This window comes from Taudactylus pleione, unplaced genomic scaffold (assembly GCF_031769625.1).
Source record: "Taudactylus pleione unplaced genomic scaffold, aTauple2 ptg000114l, whole genome shotgun sequence".
In the NCBI taxonomy this organism is placed as follows: domain Eukaryota; kingdom Metazoa; phylum Chordata; class Amphibia; order Anura; family Myobatrachidae; genus Taudactylus; species Taudactylus pleione.
Genome location: NW_028284516.1, coordinates 29,077,531 through 29,104,541, shown reverse-complemented (window position 1 = coordinate 29,104,541; position 27,011 = coordinate 29,077,531). Strand labels below are relative to the sequence as shown.

The following is a 27,011-nucleotide window of genomic DNA, read 5'->3' as shown; positions in this document are numbered from 1 at the left end:
AGATTTACACATGTGTGTATGTATATGTATGTATGTAAATATATGTGTGTATATATATATATATATATATATATATATATACATACATACATACAGTCAGGTCCATAAATATTGGGACATTGACAGAATTTTCATATTTTGGCCTCTATTCACCACCACAATGGTTTTGAAATGAAACACACAAGATGTGCTTTAACTGCAGACTTTCAGATTTAATTTGAGGGTAATTATATCCAAATCGGGTGAACGGTGTAGGAATTACAACGGTTTCAATATGTGCCTCTCACTTTTTAAGGGGCCAAAAGTAATGGGACAAACTAAACAATCCTAAATCTAACTTTCACTTTTTAATACTTTGTTGCAAATCCTTTGCAGGCAATTACAGCCTGAAGTCTGGAACGCATAGACATCACCAGACGCTGGGTTTCATCCCTGGTGATGCTCTGCCAGGCCTCTACTGCAAATGTCTTCAGTTCCTGCTTGTTCTTGGGGCATTTTCCCTTCAGTTTTGTCTTCATCAAGTGAAATGCATGCTCAATCGGATTCAGGTCAGGGGATTGACTTGGCCATTGCATAACATTCCACTTTTTAGCCTTAAAAAACTCTTTGGTTGCTTTTGCAGTATGCTTCGGGACGGCCATTTTCCAGGCGTTTTGTGTAGCGCCTCTCCAGCCGATGTGGTACTAGATGTATGGGTGTAGGGTGTGCGGTGTGGGCCCCCCGGGATCCAGGGGCCCGTGTGCAATGCACACCCTGTACCTATTATAGATACGCCCCTGCTTCTAGGTGGTTAATAACTGTATTTATGTATTTACTGTAGATATTTATCTTAAAAACATTAGCATCAGAACATTTATTCAAAGGTCTGACCATTCACCAGCAAAATGTCACTGGAGACTTTTAAAATGAGTAGCAGGTGTGTGTTTCAATTCCGTAATGCACAGTTTTGTAGCGTCTAAGATAGGATCTCTTTCTGTTAATGTAACATCTTGCCTTTGAGAAACTTTAGACAAACGAGGTAGCACTTTTGAAAGCATCATAAGTGAAGCTACAAAATTGTATCTTTTCATATATTTGCTTAAACCTTCATCTGTGATGTCATTTCGTTCAGTGGCCTCTCTATCCAGTGCAGCAATGATACTCGCCAAGGATTTTCTTAAAGGGCTCAATCTAATTAGGCGCTAAGGTGCGAGTCGCTTTTGCAATGGCATCGAAACGCCGGCAACGACACTGCAGTTCGCCCCTCTCTTGGCCCAATCTCACCCCGGACTCGCACATTTTTGTATGCAGCACAATCTGTAAGTGTGGCAGTACCATAAGTGTGGCATACAGCCGCACTTTTACTTCCACCGCAGGGGTATTCGCGGCTAATTGGATTGATCCCAAAGATTGTACAGCAAAGTCAACAGACAGCCACCCAGTCTCACTAGCCATTTTAAATTTAATCTGTTAAGTACTGTTCAGTATATTTTGGATCTCATTTAAACAAGCCATTCTAACTGGGGAATTTTGAAAAGAGAAGAACAGTTGTCTTAAGAAATCGTTATAATTTAATTTACTAAATAAGGTACCTAAGCAGCTGCTTGGGTACTAGAGCCAGGTGGTGGTTTATACAATGACAGTTGACCATACCTCTGTTGGTTTAGTCTTTTAATCGTTTTGCTACTCCTCTGTGCTTCCAAATCATAACAGCTGCTCCATCAGAACCCACCAAGGTAGATTTGTTCAACCCTATATTGGCAATGTTTTCAATTATTTTGTTCTAGTTTCAGTTTTGCAATCAATGATACAGGTTGAGTCTCAGATATCCAAAATGCTTGGGACCAGGGGTATTTTGGATATCGGAATATTCCGTATTTTGGAATAATTGCATACCATATTGAAATATCTTGGGAATGGGACCCCAATATACACACAGTATGCATTTATATGTTATATACACCTTATACACACAGCCTGCAGGTAAGTTTATACAATATTTTCAATTATTTTGTGGCTCAAGCAAAGTTTGTGTACATACATAAAATTCAGTTATACACCTTATACATACAGCCTGAAAGTCATTTTATGCAATATTTTTAATAATTTGCTACTTAGACAAAGTTTGTGTACTTTGAAGCATCAATAATCAAAGGTTTCAGTATCTGAGTCATGCCAAAAAATTCTGTATTTCAGAATATTCCGTATTTTGGAATATTTGGATATGGGAGACTCAATCTGTATTACATGTTGATATAAAACTAACGGTAATCTAAGATGACAGACATATTTAATGTATATAAGGAACTGCTTCAAAACTGAGTTGCCAGTTTTTTCATCACACAGAACACTCAAATAATCTGCCAAATGCAAATATTTAAGTATTTCACATCTTATTTGTGAAGCTAAGATATCAAGCAATTCTTGCATTATTCTTTCTGAAGTCTAATCTGTATCCTTTCCAGTATCTAGGTGCTTTAAGTATGAATCACTCGTAGACTTGCAGTGCTCAAGCTAATTTCCATACAGTGTAGTACAGTATGTGGTAGTTTGGTTTTGTCAACCAATACATAGATCTTAAAGCTCCCGCATAAGCATCTCTCTGCAAGTTTGCAGAACTGATATTGATCGTTCACTTATGTATATACTTATGTTTGTTGACCTCACAAACGAGACTCTTATGCTTGTTTATGTTAGATTGATTTAATAGTTACTGATTGTTTTTTGTGGATATGATCTAGGGCAGTAAGTAACACAATGAGTGCTTGGCACACACTACTGGGTTGCAACACATATTTGTTTGACAAGTAACTGTTACATGCAGTATACATTATGTACCAAGCATTAGCTACTGATCAGTGTTATATGGTTGGCACTATTATGTGTCGCGGTTGCATGTTTGATCCACTCTGTATCCCAAATAAGAGACCATGGAAACCTTTTGTTATGGTCACTACCAACAAGTCAGGATTATTCCCAGACAGTGAATTGTGCCTGTTTAAATAAGTTACCTTGTAGTTATGGCCCTATTCAGCAGCGATCGCAACTGCGATTACACATGCAGTCGGACGATTATTGCGTTCTGCGCATGCGTATACATCGCAGTGCGCGAGCTCTCCATTGCAATCGCAGTGACTACGCAGACCCATCGCAGAGTGATTGACAGGAACTACCGTTTGGGTGAGGTTTAAACGCCATTACAGGGGTTTGTATAAATTGGCCACTGCAATGCCATACGCAGCTTGGGCTTTCAATGCGCGCAATGAGGTTATCACTTCCTGAGTAAGGTCTTTAGCTTGTGCAAGTTTGCATGGGCCTGCGATTGTACTCGCTGTTACCGATAGTTTCGCAGTCTTGCTAAGTATTACGGATGTGTGTAAGGTAAGGTAGGCGGCCTTATGTTATGCTGCGATGGCATAGTGATAGCAGAGGATTAGCATACTATCACAGTGAGACTGCATGCGTTATCGCTATTGCAATCGCAGTTGCGATCCGTACTGAATCAGACCCTTAGACATCAACATTTCCAGTGTATGTTGGCTCCAGAGTCTAAGGTGGACATTTGTCATTTCTCCTACAGGTAAATGTGCAGAAATGGCCAGCACCAATTTCTTCTGTTGCTTATGGAACAGATTTCATAACATTTGTTGAGCTAAACTGAAACTATGGCACTGTCATGTATAGAATAATTAAAAAATGTTTCTTTCTCCTCATATGCTTTTATCCTAGGTATTGTACTCTCCAAATGCTGGTGAGATTGAGCAATGTGTTTGTGTGTGTATATATATTTATACTAGCGTTTGCCAATAGCTTCACATGTGTGGATGTCTGTTACTGCTCAAAGGAACTAATTTTACAAAGACAGTAGTGGCATCTAATATTGTGATGTATATATTATATTTTAGACAAAATGTAAACAATATTTGCAGTTTTTCCTTCAGGGGTGAACACACAAAGATGCTTGGGGCTACTAACCCGTAGTGTTCACTCTAGGTCCGGCAGCAGGCAGGGCGCCGGACCTAGAGCTAGGGCACTTCTGCGTGCGCCCTAATAGGGGGTGTGGCCAAAGAAAAGAGGGCGTGTCTTTATGACGCTGGCCACTTTTCTTCACTGCTGTGGGTTGGGCCCGGCACTTACGGACATGCCAGGCAGCCCCCAAGCGCTGAACGGATGCGCATGCGCCCGGCATCCCTCCACCGGCGGTGACCGGCTGCGCTGCCGTTTAACCACCCGTGGGACACTGTGACCCGTGGGTGGAGACAGAATTCGCAGGCTGTCTCAGCGGGGCGCCGCGCTGGAGGGCAGGGTGCTTTCTGCCCTTCAGAAATAGGGCAGGGCGCGGCGCCCCGCTAAAACAGCCTAGCGAGAACGCTAACTCGTGAGCAAGTCACATAAAGCTGCCCATGGGAGAAGCAGCTAGTCCTGAGATCTACGCCTGCAGCCCTGAGCATTTGTCCCTGCCACTTGTTGATCGTCATAGTGAAGCAGATGCTTACAGTAAACTGCAGCCACTTGAATTGAACATGAAAGCTGTTGGGGATAAGGGGTATACGTGGTATAAACACAGTCTCACCGGCTCCAGCTCCCGTTAGAATCTGTGCCTCAGTTAGGTTCACTGTAAAGCTGTGACTTTTAAGTCTGGTTCCGTTGCATAACTTGGACGGATTCAAGTTCTGCAGAAGCCTGATTGGAACACCAACTTTCAGTGAAATGCTGTGTGCTGGAAGTCCAGTTGCACTATCGTTTAGATCCCAAATCCGTTGCTACTTAAGCTACAATAACACTGAAAGGTTGCAAGTAAAATGAGTAGCGGCTCTATGATATTTAGTATTTGTCTTGGTGCGCCATCTGCTGGATTTACATGTATACTGCAACTTCATGAGTCAAGATAAGCTGCCTGATTACTGCAAAATAATAGTTGGATTGTCCTGCGAAATACTTCTTGATATATATACATACATATATAACTTTGCGTTCGGGATGTGCAATATATTGATATACATATAGTATGAGTAGGAGCCTGTGCAAATTCCGATAACTTTTTTTTGTCTCCATAGTTCATAAACAGTACCTAAAAATATATTTGTTCCAAAATATTATATACTGTACATCTAGTAATTTTTGTCTTGAGAAGCCTGCTGCACACGCCGAGTGTCCTTGTTTTTCCTTTATTGCTCCTCTCCCTGATGTCACATTGAGATAATACATACCTTAGTTTCCTTCTAGGTGACTTAGCTATACAATATTGAAAACGCATTCCAAATTCGGCACATATTTTTTGCATGATGTGAACAGGCAAGCAAAAATTCAGCAACATTGTTTATTTTGTCTCCATAGCTCATACACGTTCCCAAGGAGTACATTTCTCCAAAATAAATGTACAGACCCAACCTTTACAACTTTATTGTAGCTTTATTCCAGGCTGTCTTCTCCAACATACTCCTATATGAAAAAGTTCCCAAAAACCTCAAGAAAATGAAATAAAAAAAAAAAGTGAACAATAAGATCCTTGACCTAGGGGCATATTAAATTAGTTCAGAGGTACTGGGGCGTGACCATGGCAGCGATGTAGCTGGACGCTCTGTCTACAGCCTCTCCAACTAAACCTCCTTCTTCTCCTATCCTGTGACCGGTGGGTCGATTCCGGTGGGGTGCCTTACCTTCCCCTGTAGTCCAGGCTTCCGGTGGTCCAGTCTGCGGGCGCCGGGGACATAGGAGTGACTCGGGTGCCGTCTGTGAGGTCTCCGGTGATAGCGCGGCTGTGCATGAGGTGCCGCTGTGGTCAGGCTATTAGCGCTGACACCTAGCGGGAAGTAGAGCCTTATATGCCCTGGTGCACTTCCCCCTGAGAGCCCCTTGCCGCGATCAGACCTGCCTGATCGGTGTGGCCTGGTTTGGCTTGCTGGTCTTTTGGAGTTGATCCCTGCGGGGGTGGCGGCCATTGTACCTCTTGCTGTGCTCCCTTCTTCTTGTAAGCCCCCTGCTGGTGAACCGGAAAACTGCAAGCTGTGTAACTCTTCCACTGCCAATATGGGAAAATCTGGCCATGCTGCTGCAGCAGCTGCTAGACTGGAGCGTTTCTCCAGATCATCCACTCCTCAGCCCCCTTCGGCGATGACTCTAGGGGTCCCCCTTCGCTGGCTAAAGATGCTCAGCCGACCCATCAGGACTCCCAATCTCATGCTCCCTCCTCTTTATCAGCATCAGAAGTGACCCTCCAACAGGTTCTGGAGGCAGTCAGTTCAAGTGAGCAGAGGCTCTCTGACAAAATAGGGAAAGTACAGGCTGATTTGTCATTTGTTCGTCAGGAAGTGCAACGTATCCGCGAGAGAGTTGGGGAAGCTGAAACTTGCATCTCCACCCTGGAGGACCTACAAGCTCCTTTGAAAATGCAAGTATCCGCCCTAACCTCTCAGCTATCTACAATGCAGAATAAAATGGCCGACATAGAGGGTCGCCTGAGACGCAATAACGTCCGCTTTGTTGGATTACCGGAAAAAGAGGAGGGGTCGTCCCCTGAGGCCTTTCTGGAGAAATGGCTTGTAGATACGTTTGGTCGGGATTCCTTCTCTGCTCATTTCGCAGTGGAAAGGGCGCATCAAGTTCCTGCTAGACCAATGATTGCTGGGGCCCCTCCTCGCACCTTCATAGCAAAATTCTTGCACTACTTTGATCGTGAATCTGTGCCCCGCTTGGCTAGGATAAAGGGTCCACTGGAACGTAACAGTGTGAAAGTATCCGTTTTTCCAGATTTCGCCGCTGATGTGCAGAAGGATAGGGCTAAATTCATACCTGTCAAAAGACGTCTTTGTGAAATTAATATACAGTATGCCATGCTGCTTCCATCTAAATTGAGAGTTGTGGTCGATGGAGAGTCCAAATTTTTTTTACCCCTCGTGAGGCTGCAGCATGGTTGGATCGCAGGGCACCTGGCGCCAGACAACTGGCTCCTGATTGATGTCTTTATTTCTGCTCGCCCGCAGTCGGGCTACTTTTATTTTAATATGTAAAGTTGTTTGCTCTAAATCATTGTAGGCGCACAGTTATATCTATTGAGGTAACGTTAACTATTATGCAGATACATGTAAACTGCAGCAGCTTTTTTTTCCAATATGTTTATATTTGCTAATACATGTCAAACGGTAACGTACTGAATTATAGGAATTCTAGACTATGCTCTACTGGTCTTAAAAATGTTGGAGAAGTTGCTTTTGTTTTCCATTTGCTCCATCACTTAGCTGGCTTTATGGTATAGTGGGTAGTTATTGTTATGTTGTATTTTGGGATTAGGTATACTAACAATTGGGGTAGTATACAGGGAGGGGACGGTTTTTGGGATTATGTTATGAATGGTATTTTTTATTTTATTTTTTGCCTGTACTGCACCACTTTTTGTGTGATCATATTATTTTGGTTGGAGGGTTTGGTGTGGATCGATTTGTATTTTTGATAAATACTTTTGTTATTTACAAGAATGGTGAATTTATTGACATGGAATGTTCGCGGAGCTAATGACAAGATTAAGCTGTCACTAATTTTTAGATTCCTTAAACAATACAGTCCTGATATTGCTTGTCTGACGGAAACCCACTTGGTGGGTAGCAGAATTCTATAGTTGAAATGCCCTTGGGTGGGATGGGCATATCATGCCTCCAACACCACATCCTCAAGGGGGGTGTCCGTACTCATAAATAAAAATTTACCTTTTGTACTGAATTGAGTCCAAACTGATATGTATGTAGTGTTCATTCTAGCTCCGGCGCGAGGCAGGGCGCCGGAGCTAGAGAGGGCACGATCTTGCGCGCGCCCGAGAAGGGGGCGTGGCCATTGGAAAGGGGGCGTGTCTATAAGACCTGTCCCCTTTTCGTCACTCTTGGGGGAGTGCCCGGCACTTACGGACACGCCGGGCAGCCCCCAAGCCCTGCAGACAGTGAGAATAGATGCCGGGCGGTGACCAGGTCACCGCACATTTCTTCACCCGCGGGACACTGCGACCCGCGGGTGAGGACGGCTCCCGCAGGCTGTTAGGGCAGGGCACTTTTTGCCCTCCTTCTGGAGGGCAGGGAGCTTTTTGCCTTCCAGAAGGAGGGCAGGGCGCCGCGCCCCGCTAAAACAGCCTAGCAGGAACGCTATGTATGGGAGATTTGTATTTCTAGACTGTAAAATTCACTCTACTCCGCTTTTGTTGTTGGCAGTTTATATTCTGCCTCCATTTAGTTACGATGTACTAATATTAGCTACTGGTTTTATTGCTGAGTCCCCTAACACTCATGTTCTATGCCTGGGGGACTTTAACAATATTATGAATGGGTATCTGTATAGGTGGCGGCAGTTCTCTGATACTCAGGTGTTGAATGACACTAGTTTTGCTAGGTGTATTGAAGGCTTAGGATGGATTGATGCCTGGCGCAAAAAGCATCCTGAAGTACGTCAATTCTCATGTTTCTCCTCCTCCTATAATTCCCTTTCAAGGATTGATATGGCACTGGTCTCACCTGGCCTTATTTCTATTATAGTTAATATTGAGTACATGACTAGAGGGGTGTCAGACCACTATCCGTTAGTAATGAGTTTAGATCTAGGTGGGTCGAGAGGGCAGTCATTCTAGAAGCTGCATCCCTCCTGGCTGACGCAGATGGGGGCAGGATCTGAGCTTGAGGCACTTTGGTTGGGCTATTTTGGAGATAACATAGGGTCTGCTAGGTCTGTCGTGATTTGGGATTCATTTAAGGCTTTCATGAGAGGTACTTTATTGAAAAGGGTTGCCGAAATAAAAAAAATATTATAGGGACAGGGAGGTAGAATTGGAATGCACTTGTAGAGATTCTGAACTACAATTTCTACAAGATGGGCTTGATGCCTTTCAAATCAAATGGTTGGCTGCTCAGCAGGCTTGGTCTGACCACCTATTAAATAGAACTAATCGCCAACTCCAATTTTGTGCTAATTCCCAGTATGTGCATGCGGACAAACCAGGTAGCTATCTAGCAAGACTGGTCCAGTCCACCCGACCTGTTAATACCATTTCAGAAATAGTGGGTGCAGATGGTGGTGTGGCTACGTCCATCTCTGATATAGCTGATGTCTTCCTTTCATTTTACAAAGATGTCTATAAGTCACATATGTCATGTAATTTGGAAGACTTACATGCATATATTACATCAATTGGGCTGCAAAGCTTTCCCCGGAGGCTAGAGCCTCTCTCGATGCTCCAGTGACCGTAGAGGAGGTGGAGGGGGCTATTAATTCCTTCCCTGGGGCTAAAGCACCGGGTACAGACGGTATCCCAGTGGAAGTCTATAAAAAGCACGCCAAAATATTTGTCCCTAAATTATTAGAGCTATATAATGATCTGTTTGAATTGAACTCTCTTCCACCATCCATGTTTGAAGCACTAATTATTGTATTATTAAAACCAGATAAGGACCCCAGGCTACCGGACTCGTACCGTCCAATTTATTTAATACCAATGGACGTAAAAATCCTGGCCAAAATTCTGTCCTTAAGACAAAATCAGGTCATCACCTCCGTGGTCCACTTGGACCAGACCGGCTTCATGCCAGGCAAGTCCACTTCTATAAATGTGAGGTGCCTGTTTACTCATGTTCAGGCCTCTCACGGGGACGAGTCCTCATCGGTCATTGTGTCTTTGGACGCAGCAAAGGCTTTTGATTCTGTGGAGTGACCATTCCTGTGGGAGGTCATGGAAAGTATGGGTTTTTGACCTGTGTATTTACGGTGGGTTCAGTTGTTATATTATAGGCCTCTGTCAATAGATTTATCTCCTCTCCCTTCTTATTAGAAAGGGGTACGAGGCAGGGCTGTCCACTGTCTCCAGCCCTTTTTGCATTGGCAATTGAGCCTCTTGCCTGTGTATTAAGGTATGTATGTGGGTCTTCAATTAGGCACCAGAACAGATACTGTGGCTTTATACGCCGAAGATTTGCTTTTATTCTTTAATAACTTGTAGAGCTATAGGCATAGCCTCTATATAATTATTTATCTATTTGGCGTCTATTCTGGGTTAAAAATTAATTGGAATAAATCCTCTATTCTCCCTATTAGAGGCCAACCCTCTTTACCTTCTCCCATGCCTCTCCCCCTGCGATGGGTATCCCAGTTTAAATATTTGGGCATCTGCATTACAAATTCCCCACTTGACTATATGCGGCTCAATCTGGATCCCATATTTGATTACCTAAAAGTCAAACTTAAAACTTGGAGTAAATTGCCCCGTTACAGGCAGGATCAACCTAATTAAAATGATAGTACAACCTAAAATATTGTATATACTCCAGCAGTCCCCAGTGTTTATCCCTGCCTCAGTATTCTGTAATCTGGACAGTATGCTATCTTCCTTGATATGGGTGAATAGACGACCTCGAGTTAGACTTAAAATACTGACGAGACCTAAATCTGGCGGAGGGTTAGCACTCCCTAATTTTCGACTATACTGCTGCGCTGCACAACTAACGCATGTGAGAGATTGGCTTCAGGATGACTCCCCTAATGCATAACATTCATTGCTGGTGTCTCAGGCTTCCCCTGGTCACGTGCCCCTACAGGCCTTGTTGAGTGACAGAGTTAACAAACCTCTTCCCCAAATACTAATACAGACTGTTAAGATTTGGCGGGCTACTATTAATATCACGCACTCTTCTGGTCTGGATCCTGACACTCCCTTATGGAACTCTAGGGCATTGTCTGAATTGAGATCACTTCAAGTTAGACAAGTGTGGGGCACCAAAGGTATTAACTCTCTGGGTCAGTTATATGACGTCTCTAAACTTAAATCCTTCACTCAACTGCAGGAGTTAACCTTACCTAGAGCACATTTTTACAGATTTCTGCAACTTAGACATGCCCTCAGTGTTAAGTTTAGTACTAGCCTCCCTGACATTCAGTCATTTTTCCATTGAGACAGTGCTTATTGCATTGGGTCCCCATAGGTCCTTGTCCTTTATTTATTCATACCTTCCGTCCTTTCACCACGAATCCAGGTTACTTGATCTTAACTGATGGTGACTGGAATATGGCTCTGAGTATTCCCCGTACTGCCTCTGTGAGATTTCAGCAAATACGGCTATATTTTCTGCATAGAGCTTATTTGACCCCAATTAGGCTGGTGAAATTTGGTGGCCTGGCTTCTAGTGATTGCCCAAGGTGTCGGATGGCAGTTGGTACTTTCTGGCACTTACTCTGGGATTGCCCCACAGTTCAGACATTTTGGTGCAAGGTTATACAAGTTCTTTCCAAAACTGGGATTCAGGCCCCTCTTCTCACCCTGAATGTATGCTGCTTGGGTGTCCTGGAGGATACAATTCTAGATAAGTACGATAGGCAGTTTGTTATTAATATGTGTACCTTGGCTAAGATCAATATTGCTCGCACTTGGATGGCCTCTCAGGTCCTGACTTTTGTGCATGGCTAGCGCTGGTTCGTTCCACTGTCAGACAAGAGAAATACCTCTATTTAACGCGAAAGGCAGAGTTTAAATTTGACCGCATTTGGAGTAGATGGTGTAGGTCCAGATATGTTCTCCCTGATGCATAATGTGTAACTGCTGTTTACTTGAGTGTATGATAAAACTGCAGGCATGGGAGAAGCTCCTCCTCTCTCATTTATTTCATTTCACCTTTTATTTCTTTTATCTTTTATTATTGTTTTAATTTGTGTGTGTGTGTGTGTATATGTATATGTGTGTGTATATATATATATATATATATATATATATATATATATATATATATATAATGTATTGTTATCCCAATAGTAAAAAGAGTTTGTTTATTATAGGATATGTTAATATGTGTTTAGGACTTAACTGTACCACAAGATTTGTTTGTAATATTTGCAATATCTTTATATAATCGGGATGACACTTATAATTTCAGGATATTTAAAAAATATTTAAGCAATGGTAAATCTGTACCATATTATTTTGTAACTTTCCCCATATTTGTCGTGACGATTTAGATATGTTTTGTATAGTAATATGCTATTATTATTGTTAATGTTTGTATTGAGTATTGGTATTTTGCAAATCCCAATAAAATATACTCAATTTAAAAAAAAAAAAAATTAGTTCAGAGGTTTAGCGAGGTAAAAAACCTTGCCCCCAATTTTTAATTACCACGGGTATGCGTGTTCCCGATACCCGCAGTATCCAATAAAAGAAGTGGTTGCGGGCTTTTCAACTCTGAAGACCCTGTGCAGTGTAAATAAAAAAAAAAGACACAACTGCCCGGGGGTCTCCGGTTGTCTCCCCTCTATCTTGTCACTGAAGAAGGGGGCTGCTGGAAGTCCCGGGGGCTGGTGGGAGGAGCAAGGGCTTCTGGGAGATGTAGTTCTCTCAACTCCCATTACGGGGGCATACACTGACACACGGGGGGGGGTGCGCACACACACTGGGGTCACACATATACACACACACACTAACATACTCACACAATCTACATACCCACTGCTGCTGCAGACCCCGACACTGGGTGCAGAAGACACCACTTTAGAAGGTGAGTAAGTAAGGACTAATTAAGCTAATTGGAAACTTTCAGTTGCTTAATTAATACTCGGGGGGTGGGGGTGCAGCCGTGATCCCAGAGCAAGTTCGGCTGATTTTTCCTAAAATTAATGATTTTAGGAAAAATCAGACTTGCTCTGTAGGTGCGAGGAAAGAAACCTCCTGGTGCGCAAAGCCCGAAAAAACCCTGCACCTATTTGAATAGCAGAAATCCTGCAACTGCAGGAAAAACCTTGCAGGTGCGGGAATTTTGCTATTCTCGCCCCCAATTGAATATGCCCTCTAGTGTAGTAAGTGTATTCACATTCATGGAAAATGCAATTTCTACTACTGTAATATAGACAACCCTCTCATTCCCCACAGTTTCATTCACTAGTAAAACCTAGTCTTTGATGGTAATGATATACAGTTGTGTAGCTGTGTGATCCCCTTGAAGAAGTCCAGTAGGAGACAAAACGCCTTGGGAGCCTGTACTTCATTGATATACTCCTCCTTGAAATAAGATAAGACATTTATTGCTTTTAGAACTAATTTATGATATTCTTATGTTCTTATCCATGCTTTTATTATTTTATTGTCTGATTTTGTTATTTGTTATTACGCTGTCTGTATGCCATTTATGTCCCTAACTAGATTTTATTTTAAATATAAATAAACCGTATTGTTTTATATCCTCACTAACTGGTCTGTACTACACAGTTCTTCTAACCAGGTCATTTATCTTGTATGCACTTTAGCACTTGCACTTTATATTATTCTTTTCACTATGTGGCACCTTTAGGCGCTCTGATCCAGTTCTGTTGTCCTCACAATTTTATAAGGGGCTTACCACCCCGTATTTTTTATTGGATTGAACTGACACGCCATTCACTCTCGGGGGGTGCCCCCTTTTGTATGTCATATTTTGTATTTCTATATGCAATTTGTCCTTCTTGGTAAGGACAATGATGAACTATTAATCACTTCTAGAACATGTTAACTTATGTTTTCATGGTAAACCACATTTACTGGCGCTCTAAAGAATCTACTAGTTGCACAGTTGTGTAGCTTAATTTATTATCTTCAAAATTAACCAAACGGCATTACTATAGGAGATACCAGAGGATACCAGGCATATAACCAATACATGTACAAGGTATGTCTATTAAATAACGAGACTGATTAAATAACTTATCTTTATTTATTGGTATTACAAATTTAATGTTTGTCCCCTTCAATATACTCCCCATTTGCGCTAATACATCGCTGTATCTTGTTTTCCACTGGTGGAAGGCATGGAGCAAATACATTTCTGTTGTTTCAACATATCTGCTGTTTTCTTCTTTACAGCATCAACTGATTCAAAATGTGTCCCTTTGAGCACTAAGATAAAAGTCGCAAGGTGCTAAATCGAGCTATTATGGAGGATGTTCAAGTGTAGTAATGTGATTGTCGGTCAAAAACTGCGTCACAGAAAGTGCTTAGTGAGCAGGCGCATTGTCCTGGTGAATGAAACCATTTTTCCACAGTTGCGGCCGTTTCTATCTGACTCTTTCTCTCAGCTTTTTCAAAACTTCCTCATAATAATGCTGGTAACTGTTGTGCCTTCTGGAACCCATTCTTGCAAAATTACACCCTTGATATCGAAAAAATTGTACTAAAAATTTCAAATTGACACATTGTTCAACTTTTAAACTTAACATTTTTTCGGCACTCTACAGAAAACGCGACCAAATTAAATGGCAACTCACAATCAACTGAATGTCATAGAGTGTTGCTGCCTGTCATGCAGGGTTCAGACAACTTCAAGGTTACTACGTATGCAGTTAGAACCGGTTCTGATTGCTTTGTTTACTGGGTGGAATCACAGTCTCCTATTTTATAGACATACCTCGTATATACAGTATCACCCTTAGGACAGACAGGAATTCAGTTTCACAAAAACCTAGCATCCCTGGAGGGTGTAAGATAAACATTATATTCATCTGTATCTGCTGGAATCGCATTTATAGGGTGGAACATTGCAGAGTTTTCCACTCCTCATATTGATTTGGCCCCTGATCTATCTCCCACTTGGACTGAAGCTGCACCAAGTCCAAGTTCATTCAAAATATAAGGATAGCTGAACAAAATAAGCCTTGTACAACTGAGGGATTGGAGGAGTATTTTGATCAGAGCTGCTGTTACTGTATGTCTGATCTGACTGTAATTCTCTTAAAACCATTGTATATTCTTCCCTGTACATAAAACCATTGTATATTCTTCCCTGTACATAAAACCATTGTATATTCTTCCCTGTACATAAAACCATTGTATATTCTTCCCTGTACATAAAACCATTGTATATTCTTCCCTGTATATAAAACCATTGTATATTCTTCCTTGTACATAAAACCATTGTATATTCTTCCCTGTACATAAAACCATTGTATATTCTTCCCTGTACATTTAAAAACAAACTACTTCTAATCCCTTTTCCAGCACAAGAAGACCACGTCATGGGTTGTGCTTGTGCATTCTTGGAATAAGAGTGTTCTATCTTATGTTTGCACAAAGAGATTGACAGTATGCTCAGTTTGGATAATGTACTGTAGTATTTCTGGGCACCAAGAATGTTTCAAAAGTGTAGTGCTGGGTATACTGACGAAATGTTAATTAGGATTCTGATAAAACTCAAGCTTGTACATTCCTGTTTTAGAGCAAGAGATTTGAGAATATGCATGATGTAGACCAACCAAGGACCTATGCCTCCAAGGAAAACATCCCTCCAAACAGACAAATGCAAAGAGATGCGGCACTGACTAAGCCAACAGGAGGTATGTTCTGGTACATGCTCATGTCCTGACATCACAGACACATGAAGCCCACACACTTGTCTTTGTGTTGCCTCTATCCTGGGTAGTATGTGTGGTAATTGTAGATTGGCATTCTTTTCTTCCCCAGAACGTTTCCTGCCACCATTCCCTCTGATGGCACAGCGGAATCCCAGACATAAGCTTAATGTAAACCTGTCATTTTAGTCTTTACAGAAGTACTGATAAAACTTAATTCCAAGTATCCATAGTCCGGGGTGTAGGGCAATTTGCAATTATGATGTAATAATTATACTTTTTGTGAGTATAATTATAGTGTGTACTATTTTTCACTATTACATGGTACATTTTTAATGTAAAAGTTTGTCATACAATATTTACCTATGTGAGAAATGACCAAGTGATCCATATTGTTTATTAAAACCAAACAAACACTGTTATGGTTCCTCCCAATCTTTCAGACACTGTCTATGGTCTAAGCTTGCCTCTTGGAGAAGATTATGAGCGGAAAAAACATAAACTAAAGGAAGAATTGCGCCAAGATTATCGTAGATACATCAGTCAGGTAAGGATGGGATAACTAACTTTCAGCTTTGTGGCTTTAAAGGTAGCTTAGCTTTCAATAAATACTACTCTTCTGTGTTTTATCATGTCAGAACCACAACATTCTTTACTGGAAGCATTTTCTAGGTCACACAATAATATCTTTAAAGCTGGGCATACACGTCCAGATAAAATGCCTGTCAGACCGAAAGACATTTTGTCTGGTAGCCTGCCAGCCGCAGATGTCCGCGGCATACACTGTGAGATTTCTCATTGTGTATTAGCCCGAAATCTGCACTCCGCCCCCGGGGGACGAGACATTTCCCGATAATTGTAGCGTGTATGACCAGTTTAAGGTGTGGGATTGGATCAGAGTACACCTGATCCAGTAACATAGACAATTAGTACTCGTTGCCATGTAGATGATTTTAGGGTCACCTGTTTTGTAGCTATTAGAGAGCTGCTGAGGAGCATGGTCGTTGGGGCTTGGGAGCAGCTGAGAATTCTCTTACCAGCAGCATTTCAACCTGGGAACCAGACCGACATCACCCCACATGTTACTGTAGTGGGAGCATTAGACTTCCCTGATTTTATCCTATGTGTTAGTAAGAGTCAGCCACAAATTCATGTCATTGTGTCTGTTCATTAGGATGGTTGCACTTTACGCTGCTGGCTCATGTGAACAGCTCAAAGACACAGGTGTGGGTTCAGAGTTGCATTCAAGTTGGCTGTATTGCATGCACAGAAATAAATGTGCATTTTCGGCCATATTCAGACTTGCGTACATCGATGCGTCCGCGTCACAGCCATCCATCCACTTGCTGAAATATCCGTCATAACTATCAGGGCACATTTACACCAGCTGTATATCGGATGGAAGACGCCTTTCCAAAATCAGACAGATCTCTTAGTACACTCCACTCAGCATGGCCACAAGTGGGGATACATCTAAGATGCTTACAACTCTGAATCACCTGACTGCGCAATGTGAAAAATCGAAAGATCCGTACGCAGAACGGACTTGCGTGCAGCTCTGAATTAGCCCAGCATTGTGCAGGAGTGTTACGGTTTCATTTTACTCAACCTCAGCCATGGTCATTGTGGTAACATGAATGCAGCCTTCTCTTAGAACCGGTGCTTTCTCTGTAGTAAAGTCTCATTTCTATGTATCTTCCTGACTTCTAGGGAAATGATCAGGCCAAACGAAAGGTAGGAGGCCTGCATTGTGCGTTACCCTACGGTGTCTGTGTCCTAATAAGCTTGTGTGCAAGGACTAATAAAATAAAATGTATATGTATTTTGCTACTCAGCTCCTCAATAGAATTGCCGTTCATTTGGTTATATATGCTTTTATGTCTGGCCTAGACAGTGGCTGATTAATCTTTTGTTGCTTGTCTTCTCGTGCTATAGTTGCACATAGTTTGTCCAGTCTGTTGCACCCATTCCTTCATACTTTCATTTATTTCTATGGAAACTCTGCTTTCCATTGGTAGTTGCAATCATTCTCACAATCATGTGTAATCAGTATAGTTCACATTAAGCTGCATGATGGGAAACATGCTTGCCTGCTTATTGATCACATTTTTTTTTTTTGCGTTGCTTTACGTCATTCTGTTTGATTGGCTGCCCTGATTTAAAAAAAAAAATTATTATTGATTACCGTAATATTGATGCTATTTATTCGTACAGCGGTAAAGATTTCTGTTCATAAATATTGTAGAGTGGACAAAAAACTTAGATAAGCCAAACAAATGTAATGCGGGCCATACACGGGACAATTTGAAAACGTACGACACCTCGGTACGTTTTCAAATTCAGCCCGATGCATCGCATGCTGCTACGAAAGGTAAACGATGCATCTTACAAGATGCTTCGTTTACCTGTTTAACAGCATGACGGATCACAGATCTTATGGTTTTTCCATAAGATCTACAATGCCGATGTACGACGGCGGGGACGCGCATCGCTGTCATACAGCATGCCAAAACACACACGATATGCACGATTGATCGTCGTGATCGATCTAAATAGTGCATATCGTGTAAAAAATCTTACCGTGTATGGTCCGCATAACTGTTTGCAAGAATGTTAAAAGGAAAGTTTCTCATCTACAACAACAACATATGTGCACAATTCACATGTGACAATAATGTACGTATTAATTATTGTAACTAGTGTAAGGGGATCCCATCAATTCAGTATGGAACACTTGCATGTTATTAGGAATAATATGTTCCTTTTTCAGAATAAACATAGTAGACAGGGCATTATAAGAAATCGGGGCCTGATTCAGGTCCGGACGGTGTAGCGAGTATAAGTATTCTTGCAGTTATCTGGTTATCGGAGAATTGTGCATGTGCAGATCCCGTTATACGCATGTGCAGAATGGGTCCCGCCATCTCGCTCACCGATCCCCTAAGCGTGATTGACGGTGGATGCAGATTTCCTGGCCTCGCCAGCTACCAGCCTGAGAAAGCTGAATATTACTCAGACTGGCTGGTGCTGCCGGCCAGTCATGATCCAAAGCAGCGTCTACGGACGCTATACTGGGATCAGTATTTTATTATTTGCTGGACGGTATTGCGCAGCCGCTTTCTTGCGGCTGTGCAATACCATCCGGACCTGAATCAGGCCTTCAATCCCTTGTGTCTTGACAGAGTCCATTCTTTAAGTGCCTTCTTTTTTGCCTGGACTGCTAATATAGATTTGGTTTCTTCATCATGAGACCAGTAGTCTCATGGAAAAATAAAATCCCTGCTATAATCTGCTTTTACTTAACAGGTATTGGTAAAATCCAATTAAAGGAGCAATTGACAAATATACATATATACACCCATCAGCCATAACATTAGCACCCGTCTAATATTGTGTAGCTCCCCCTTGTATCACCAAAACAGCTGTGTGCCATCGACTTCACAAGACCTGAAGGTGTCCTGTGGTAACTGGTACCAAGATATTAGCAGCTGATCCTTTAAGTACAGTAATTTGCAAGGTGGGACCTCCATGGCTCAGACTTGTTTTCCAGCACATCCCATAGATGCACGATCAGATAGAGATCTGGGGAATTTGGAGGCCAAGTCATCACTTTGATCTCTTTGTTATGTCCCTCAACAATTCCGGAACAATTTTTGCAGTGTTGCAGGGTGGATTATCCTGCTGAAATAAGCCACTGCCATCAGGGAATACAATACCGTTGCCATGAAGAGATGTTCTTGGTCTGCAACAATGTTTAGGTAGGTGGTACGTGTCAGTGTAACATCCACATGAATGGTTTCCCAGCAGAACATTGCCTCTGCTGGCTTGCCTTCTTCCCATAGTGCATCCTGGTGCTATCTCTTCCCCAGCTAAATGACGCACACACTTCTGGCCATCCACATGATGTAAAAGAAAATGTGATTCATCAGACCAGGCCACCTTCTTCCATTGCTCCATGGTCCAGTTCTGATGGTCACATGACCATTGTATGCGCTTTTGGTGGTGGTCAGGGATCAGCATGGGCGATCTGATCAGTCTGCAGAGTTATCCATATATCAAATTATATATCAAATAATCAGTTATCAAACTAAGTTATTTATATCATTTTTTTTTTTCTCACCATTATTCCCTGTTTGTTTTTTGTTTTTTTAAATTAATAATTCCATGATATTTTGTTAATCTAAATAATCAATTTTTATCCTTGAAAACAAGCACGGTTTTCTTTTTTTTCCCTCTTTGTGCTGGTCATAAGTTTCGTGTTGACTAAATCAGCTGCTACTTTGGAAAGCATTTCCTATCATTTTCAAAAACCAAGCTTGTCGGTGGATTTATTTACACAGCGTTCATTTTGGATAAATTTACTTTAGTCCGTGTCCCATATAAAGCATCTTTATATGGGACAAAACCATTTTATTGTAAGAGAATCCAAAAAAATGTGGACCTATATTTTGTTTTGTTTTTTTCCTTCCCATTATTTGATATTAACCTTTTATCTGCTTTTCTTCACATTTAGAAACACCTGAGAAGTACAGGAGAGGTTAACCCAGCCACTCACGGAATGTCACTTCCCATTGGTGAGAGGCTGTCAGCCAAGGTACGCCTGCTGTTGCCCAGTTCTGCTTTGTACAGTACCTCATTTATTGCTATATTTGAGTGACCAGACAGACATGTTGAGCCACAAAAAAAAAAAAGTCTTGTAGGAAAACTTGATAGTTACAAATGTACAGTACAGAGGCCCATAGCAACCAAGCAAGACTTAATCAATAACTGCAAAGGCCTGATTGTTTGCACCTTGTTAAAAAGTAACCAATTTTGTTGATGTTTGGACTGGACTTTTGTGATTAAAATAATTTTTTTTAGTATCTCCTTATGGCACATTCTAGTTTCCATTTTAGACTACTTGTTTCATGGAGATAATGGAGGCAATGACAGTAAGCAGGGAATGGGAAGAGGGGTGAGGAATGACAGATAAGATAGTTCTGGAACAGATCTCATGCAGAAATATAGAAGTGATTCTCAAACTTTTTGGGGCCGCCACCAACCTTTTTTCATAAACTTATTCCAGTGCCCCATATCGATTGAAGACATTACTCCAAACATATTGTTCAAAGTTTTGATCAAAGGACTGCTTAGCAAGTTTCATTAAACTATTGAGGGCCTCTAACAAAAAATGCTGTATTTATAATAATATCCACAAATAATATTTCCTTGGCATTTATTGTATTTTCCACACAACCTTACTACACTGCCGGTAAATGTAAACCCTTCCCACATTCCTACATAATTGATTGGGGCACTTAGGGGTATATTTACTAAAGTGCGGGATTATAGAAGTGAAGATGTTGCCCATAGCAACCAATCAGATTCTAGCTATTATCTTCTTGAAGGTGGTAGATAAATGATTAGTAGAATCTGATTGGTTGCTATGGGCAACATCTCCAATTCTATAAACCCGCGCTTTAGTAAATATACTCTTTAATATTTTGGCACAGTGGCTATTATTGCAGCCTCACAATACTGGATACATTTTCCAATCTGACATGGAAACTCATTATGCAGCTTATATGTTCTCCCCGTGTTACATGGGTTTCCTCTGGGTGTTAAAGTTTGCTCCAACTGTCTAAAAACATACTTGTAGGTTATTGTTACTGTGTTTAATAGAGAACATAAACTGAAAGCTACACAGGGGCAGGAAGTTATGGGAATGATTATATTCTGTGTAAAGCTTGTGTAATATATTGGTGCTATATAAGGATAATAACTGCACTGACACACACTGCCATATTGTACCATGTAACATTGTGATGGATTGCTTATGGCAGGGATAATCATATCATTAGAATTAATAAATTGACTTAAAAAATACATTTACTACATAATAAAATATATATAGATTTAAAGTTCCCATTTTCACTCAGCTGTGCAATCACTGTCTCAATATTACTATATTCCAATGCAATACCAATCTCCCATATACAGCTATACATATCAGAACATATTGAATCTCTTCTAAAAGCTTTCTTCTATTATATATTGTCTGATATCTACCTTGTAACAGCAGACTATGAAGAAATAAAGCTGACCATGTTGCAAAGAGCAAATCATCTTATTATTATTGAATAAACAGAATAGTGTTAGAAAAAAAAAGATATAAACAGCACTAGTAATGCAACTCCCAATAGTACATCTACAATTCAGTTATTCAGAAAAGTAAACTGTAAAAATATTAGAATGTAACATTCATTGATGTATCAATACCAAAACATATTCAAATGTATATAAAATTATTATGAGCACACACAGAACAGGTATATATGAACATTTATATGGATGTCATCAATGCGGTGGAATTATAACAGATTTTTTTTTTAATCAAAATTACAGTCCCCAGCAGTGATAATAGAATTGTGAAATTAATTAAATACACATCTCATACATAGCGATTATTACCTCCCTTCTTTAGGAACAGGTCATCACCAGGGAAGTCAAATCTCAGCTGGGTCCCGGTGCTGGGAGTCCACACCCTGTGGGATCACCTACAGAAAAGTTATGCACTGCCAGGAATAGGCAGCATGCACTGAGGGGGATTGGCTATATCACTTTGAGAGGCATGGTTATGTCTCCCTGACAATCATGGTCCCCCAGAGAGGGCCGGGCCTGGGAACTTTGTATGTGCCAACCCCTCTCACCTCTGTCTGCACCTCTAGTGATATCACCCCCCCCCCCTTCTTTTGTGACCTGCCGTTATGAGCTCTGACTTTTACATGAATCAAGTTATATATACCGTCAATCAGTCTGAGCTGCCTCTATACATTTCATTATTGCCTGGTATTTCCGTACCTTTCAATGTGTGTTTATATGTATATTTTATATTTTTGCTTTATTTTATACTGATAACATTGTGAAATGGAGATGTGTGTGATATTCTTCTTGTTTTGTTTATAATTGGAGATCTTTTACCATTTATCAGTGTTTTCTTCTACCCCATGTAAACTAGCTCCTAATTTAAAAACACATGAATATATTACTCCGTAATGGGATTCTCATTGTTTAGATTTAGGACCACTCTTAGCACCAGCACCATGAAGTGGTGAGCGGCTTATTATATATATATCCAGATGTTTATAGCTAAGACTTCTGCGTATTGCTCACATATAGAATGACAGCTTTCCTACTGGTTACAGCAGTCTGCTGTGTGTTTTCTGGATAACCTCCTCTTCTAGCACTTGCTTCCACTTATAAATTTGATTTCAGCAGCCTCCAATTTGGGAATTGTATTCTGTATTAGGGTCAGCGTCCTCTATCCATCTCTTCCCTTCACTTCCGGACTTCCAGAGAGAACTTCTGCTCCTGAACAAATGTATCATCAATCTAGATGCACTTGAGTACATTGAGCCTATTGGACCATACAGAGCTGCTTATCCATTGCGGAGCGCACATTTTAAACTTTGTCCGTGACATCTTCTGTCTGTAGATAGAAATACACCTCAGCATTAGCCCATGTCACGCTTTGAAAAGGGGCTCTCATGTAAAACTGCATTTCTTAGAAGTCTGTTCTGAACAGCAGTGGTTTATTTAGGAACGGAACAATATTATCTGTATACATTAAGTATCTATCGTCCTTTTCAGACAGAGGTTTATAAATGCCTTTAAAGACATGCTCAATATACAGGGAATGGTCTCATTGGTGGGCATGCACCAGCACAGACAGGAATTCTTTTTCTACAGGTGGTAAAAATGTTCTTCATAGCAGGATCATTGCATCAGGCAATTGTCTGCGAGGTTTGTCAGAGTAAGGAGGCGTCTTGTGAGTGGCTATGGGCCAGTTATGTGATCTGTTATCCACTCGTGGCTCACTCCTCTGTGGGTACACCACATTGGTGCCCAGCTTTTTGGATGATGGCAGTAAATAATGCAATGTGGATGTGATATCCTTTTTTTTTTTAAAGAATACCTTAAAAACCAGCCGCAATATTTTCCTTTTACTGTGACCTTCCCAATTGTCCTCGCTTAATTGGTCCAGCACAGGAGAATATATATATATATATATATATATATTGGACAAGGTTTTATGTTCTCTTCTTTTGTAGGTCAGGGCCATAGCTAGGGGTATGTGAGCAGTTTCGCCACCCAGGGCACAGGGCTAATGGGGCAGCAACAACACTCACCTGTGTCACCAGCATTTGGCTTGCTTTGGTCCTGGATGGTACCCTGCAGCCTAGATGGCCACCAGTAGCATTCTTAGGTCGCTCCAGGCACCACCACAGAGCCACTTTCTGGTACCAGTGGCCGGCACACGATTTTCGGTGTGGGGCTAGCGCAAGACAGAGTTTTGCAGCGGTACGGCCCTGACGCAGGCTGCAAGAAAACTTAAAGTATTGTGACTGCTAGTCCTTTACCTGCCCTGTCATATGCTTTCTGTCTTTTCTGGGCCTGGCCACACCCCTCAGTGACCTCATTCCTACCTTTATATCCCACACATTGCCATTAGCCCTCACCCATAGACTTCTGTATAGTGAGATTATCAGTACTCAGTTATACCGACCGGAGAGTTCTGGGAGGCGTTACAGATTCTGGGGGGGAGAAAGTACAACAATGGAAGTGTATTAATTGCTGAGCTCGGCAAGCAGCCTTCGTAGCACCGCCATAGAGATTACATAAAGTCCTGTAACTCTTAGCATACATTCCTCCCTTAATAGTTATATTCGACAAATACAAAGGGAAAAAATATATTGATAAAGTCCCTAGTTACCAGATTGGAACTTTACCACAGCTCAAAGTTACAACATCCCCCCCTGAGATATCCGTAATCCATGTGATCTTCACACAAATATTTTATGCAGTTCAAAATATAATGAGTTTAACATTTTCTGAATCACAGAATTAATATTTTTATTTATGGTTTATTCTTATTTATTTTTTTTATTGCAAAATGTGACTGGAGCCTCTTTTGATATTTTCCCCTCAACTCACAATTTTTGTAAAGGAGAAAAGTGGATAAAAGTAATTACAGAGTAAGACCATATACCTGATTCTGTAAGCATCAGATCTACTTATCAGGACTTTATAACCTGTATATGATGTTGTTATTGACTTGCAATTATCTCTTACATATCTACCGATATAATGTTTCCCTACCAATTCTTGATCACATATTACTTTGAGGCATCCGGCTATTCTCAACATTTCTCCATAAACCCTCCTCATTGGTAAGGTCATCTCAGTCTCTAGATTCTCAACCTACAGAACTCTCACCTTTTTCTATGCTTTATCTAAGGTGAGCTTTCAGCCTTCCTAACCACCGTATTACTTTCCATTACCAACTCTGCTCTCATTTACTCTGCACCTTTTGAGGGAATTATTTTTAAAAATCAAGACCACGACAAACAAAATATATTTAAAAAATACTTTTATTTAGGGTTTTTATCAAATGTAATCTGCATTATAAAATAGGAAATTCTGGACCAAAATTGGTCCAGAATTCTTACAAACTTGTCCTATAAGAGAAACAAGATGGTGGAAGCCTCATGACTCACAAAGAGTCATCCTTCAGCACTCAGGAGAGGAAAAACCCCCTGTGGAGGAAACCTCTGGGGACCCATGGCTGAAGGACTACCCGTCCCTCTGGGCGTTAGGAGGTTAAGCAGAGTTAACCCAGGCCACACACATACTGCCTTTCCCCATATACGGTAAATGTTTGCATTGGGATCCCTAGAAAATAAGTAATAAGGGACCCCATAATTTGAAAGAGGTGATCCCCTCTTTTTAAAATGGGTGCCCCTTAATTATTTATAGCCAGGTTGGGGGGAGATATTTTACCTATTCCTGGACTATATTATTTTTCTGTAGTACAGGAGATTAATGTATGGGGTCAGTGGGATCACCAGAGATTAGCTTTATGTGGACACACTGTGTAAAAGAGGAGGCTTTTTCTCTGCACTGTGGGTGCTTATGACAAGACTAGCCCAACTCAGCAAAAGGGTTAAATGGAACCCAAAATATTGATATAGTTGTAACATTTATTAATGATAGAATCTGATAAAAACAAAATATTTGGCTAAAGCACAATATAATTATCTCACAACTCTGCACAAGAATCAAACTGAAAAACTCCATAATATCACTATACTGGGATTTAGAAGACAGTGATGTAATTAGGAACACAGAGTCCCAGCTCTCCCCAAAGTTCTCCAGTCAGAGTACCCAGTGCCCAGTAGCGGCACTGTTCCAGTAGGTGTGAGATTTTGTATTTATCCAATACTGTCCTGTCCTCAAGGTCGTAATGTGATATATTATAGTGCTCCTGCAAAAGCTTCAAACTGAGCTGTCATTAGGGCATATTTATTATTTATCTGGTTTTAGACCCAGTAAGTATAATTTCCTATTGCAGCTGTTCGCTTCATTAAAATATTCTATTCAGCCCAGATGTACTGTATTAAGAAGCACATCCAGGGACAGGGGCTCTGATAGGAGCCCATCCCTGCAATGTGCAAAGTAAAGTGATCTCTGATGCGGCTATTACTGGGGAGTGATCTTACGGATCCGTCTCCGGGTAAATTAAGGGATATGTAGCCAATAGGCCACAATGGCCATCTAAAGCTATTCTGGAGTCTGGTAAACTTCATATTAAAGCTAAATGTTGATTCCACACAGGACAGAGACAATTATTTTATAATTATGACAGACCAACAGTAATAATTAGTAAGTCTTATAATTAGTTAGCTACTCATTTATATCTGGTTGGTGGTGAGTAGGGTGTAGGTATACTCGGTGGAAGTGGCCCAAAAGTAGAAATTCCTTGGTGGTTTATTTAAATTAAAACATAACTTTCAATGGTTTACAGATTAGAGATAAGTAGTTCAACCATATATTGTGAAAACAATTAAATAAAAAAGGGGTCTAATTCTATATTTACAAAGAATGAGGCTATATTGGGGGCTACAGTCATATGGACCGAATTCATCCACGTAAATAAGCTCACAGTGAGCATAGAGCAATTTTTTCTCTCTTTTATAGATGGGTTCCCAATGAGCTTGCAATCATATAGAACACATTCTCATAGATAAAAGAGCTCAAACTGAACATAGAGCAAACATTTCATACATAAGCTCCCAACCAACTCTATAGCGAAAATAAAAAACACCTTAGAGAGATAACTAATATAATTGTTCAAATTAGGTGAATATCTTTAAAATAATAGTACATGACAGGTATTTGTCAGAGGGCGCACCTCCCTATATCAACAGTAAACATCAGTTTTAATATTTGTCAAATATTGTGGGGATAAATTGCAGCAGATAAAGTAATAAATGTTTATATATTTTCAATTGTCACGGATAACTGTTAGGACAAAAATCATACTCCATCCAAATTATAATTGTTCCTTAATACAATAAATGTATATCATAACATTGGCATACTGTATATATTCCATAGATAGCTTGGATGAGAGAAAGTAATATTTAGCCTAGTGTTAGGGAGACTTCTGCTGTTGCCACTATGCAGAATACAATGAACGTGTTAATGAGAGAGTAACCCAGCCGGCATGATTGAAGAGAAATGAGCGCACACCTCTGCTATGGAGTGACAAGCAGGTTCTGTCCCTGATATGATTTCACATTGCAGGGCAGGCACCAGATGAGAGGGCGTGCTGAAAGTGCCTGTAATGTAAAGTAGTGTTCTCCCGGTTAGTGCCAGTATCA

General features: G+C 40.9%; 1 protein-coding gene across 4 annotated transcripts in view; it reads left to right on the top strand.

Annotated features, from left to right (window-relative positions):
• Nucleotides 1–27,011, top strand: part of CSPP1 (centrosome and spindle pole associated protein 1) — a 124,656-nt gene that overhangs the window by 11,823 nt on the left and 85,822 nt on the right. For 3 of the 4 annotated variants that reach the window (XM_088471486.1, XM_088471484.1, XM_088471487.1), the window contains exons 3-6: nt 15,177–15,294; nt 15,753–15,856; nt 17,020–17,043; nt 19,823–19,903. In XM_088471486.1, the coding sequence (XP_088327612.1) occupies nt 15,177–15,294; nt 15,753–15,856; nt 17,020–17,043; nt 19,823–19,903 (327 nt within the window). The remainder of the gene's footprint in view (nt 1–15,176; nt 15,295–15,752; nt 15,857–17,019; nt 17,044–19,822; nt 19,904–27,011) is intronic. The other variant, XM_088471485.1, reaches the window with a different exon arrangement.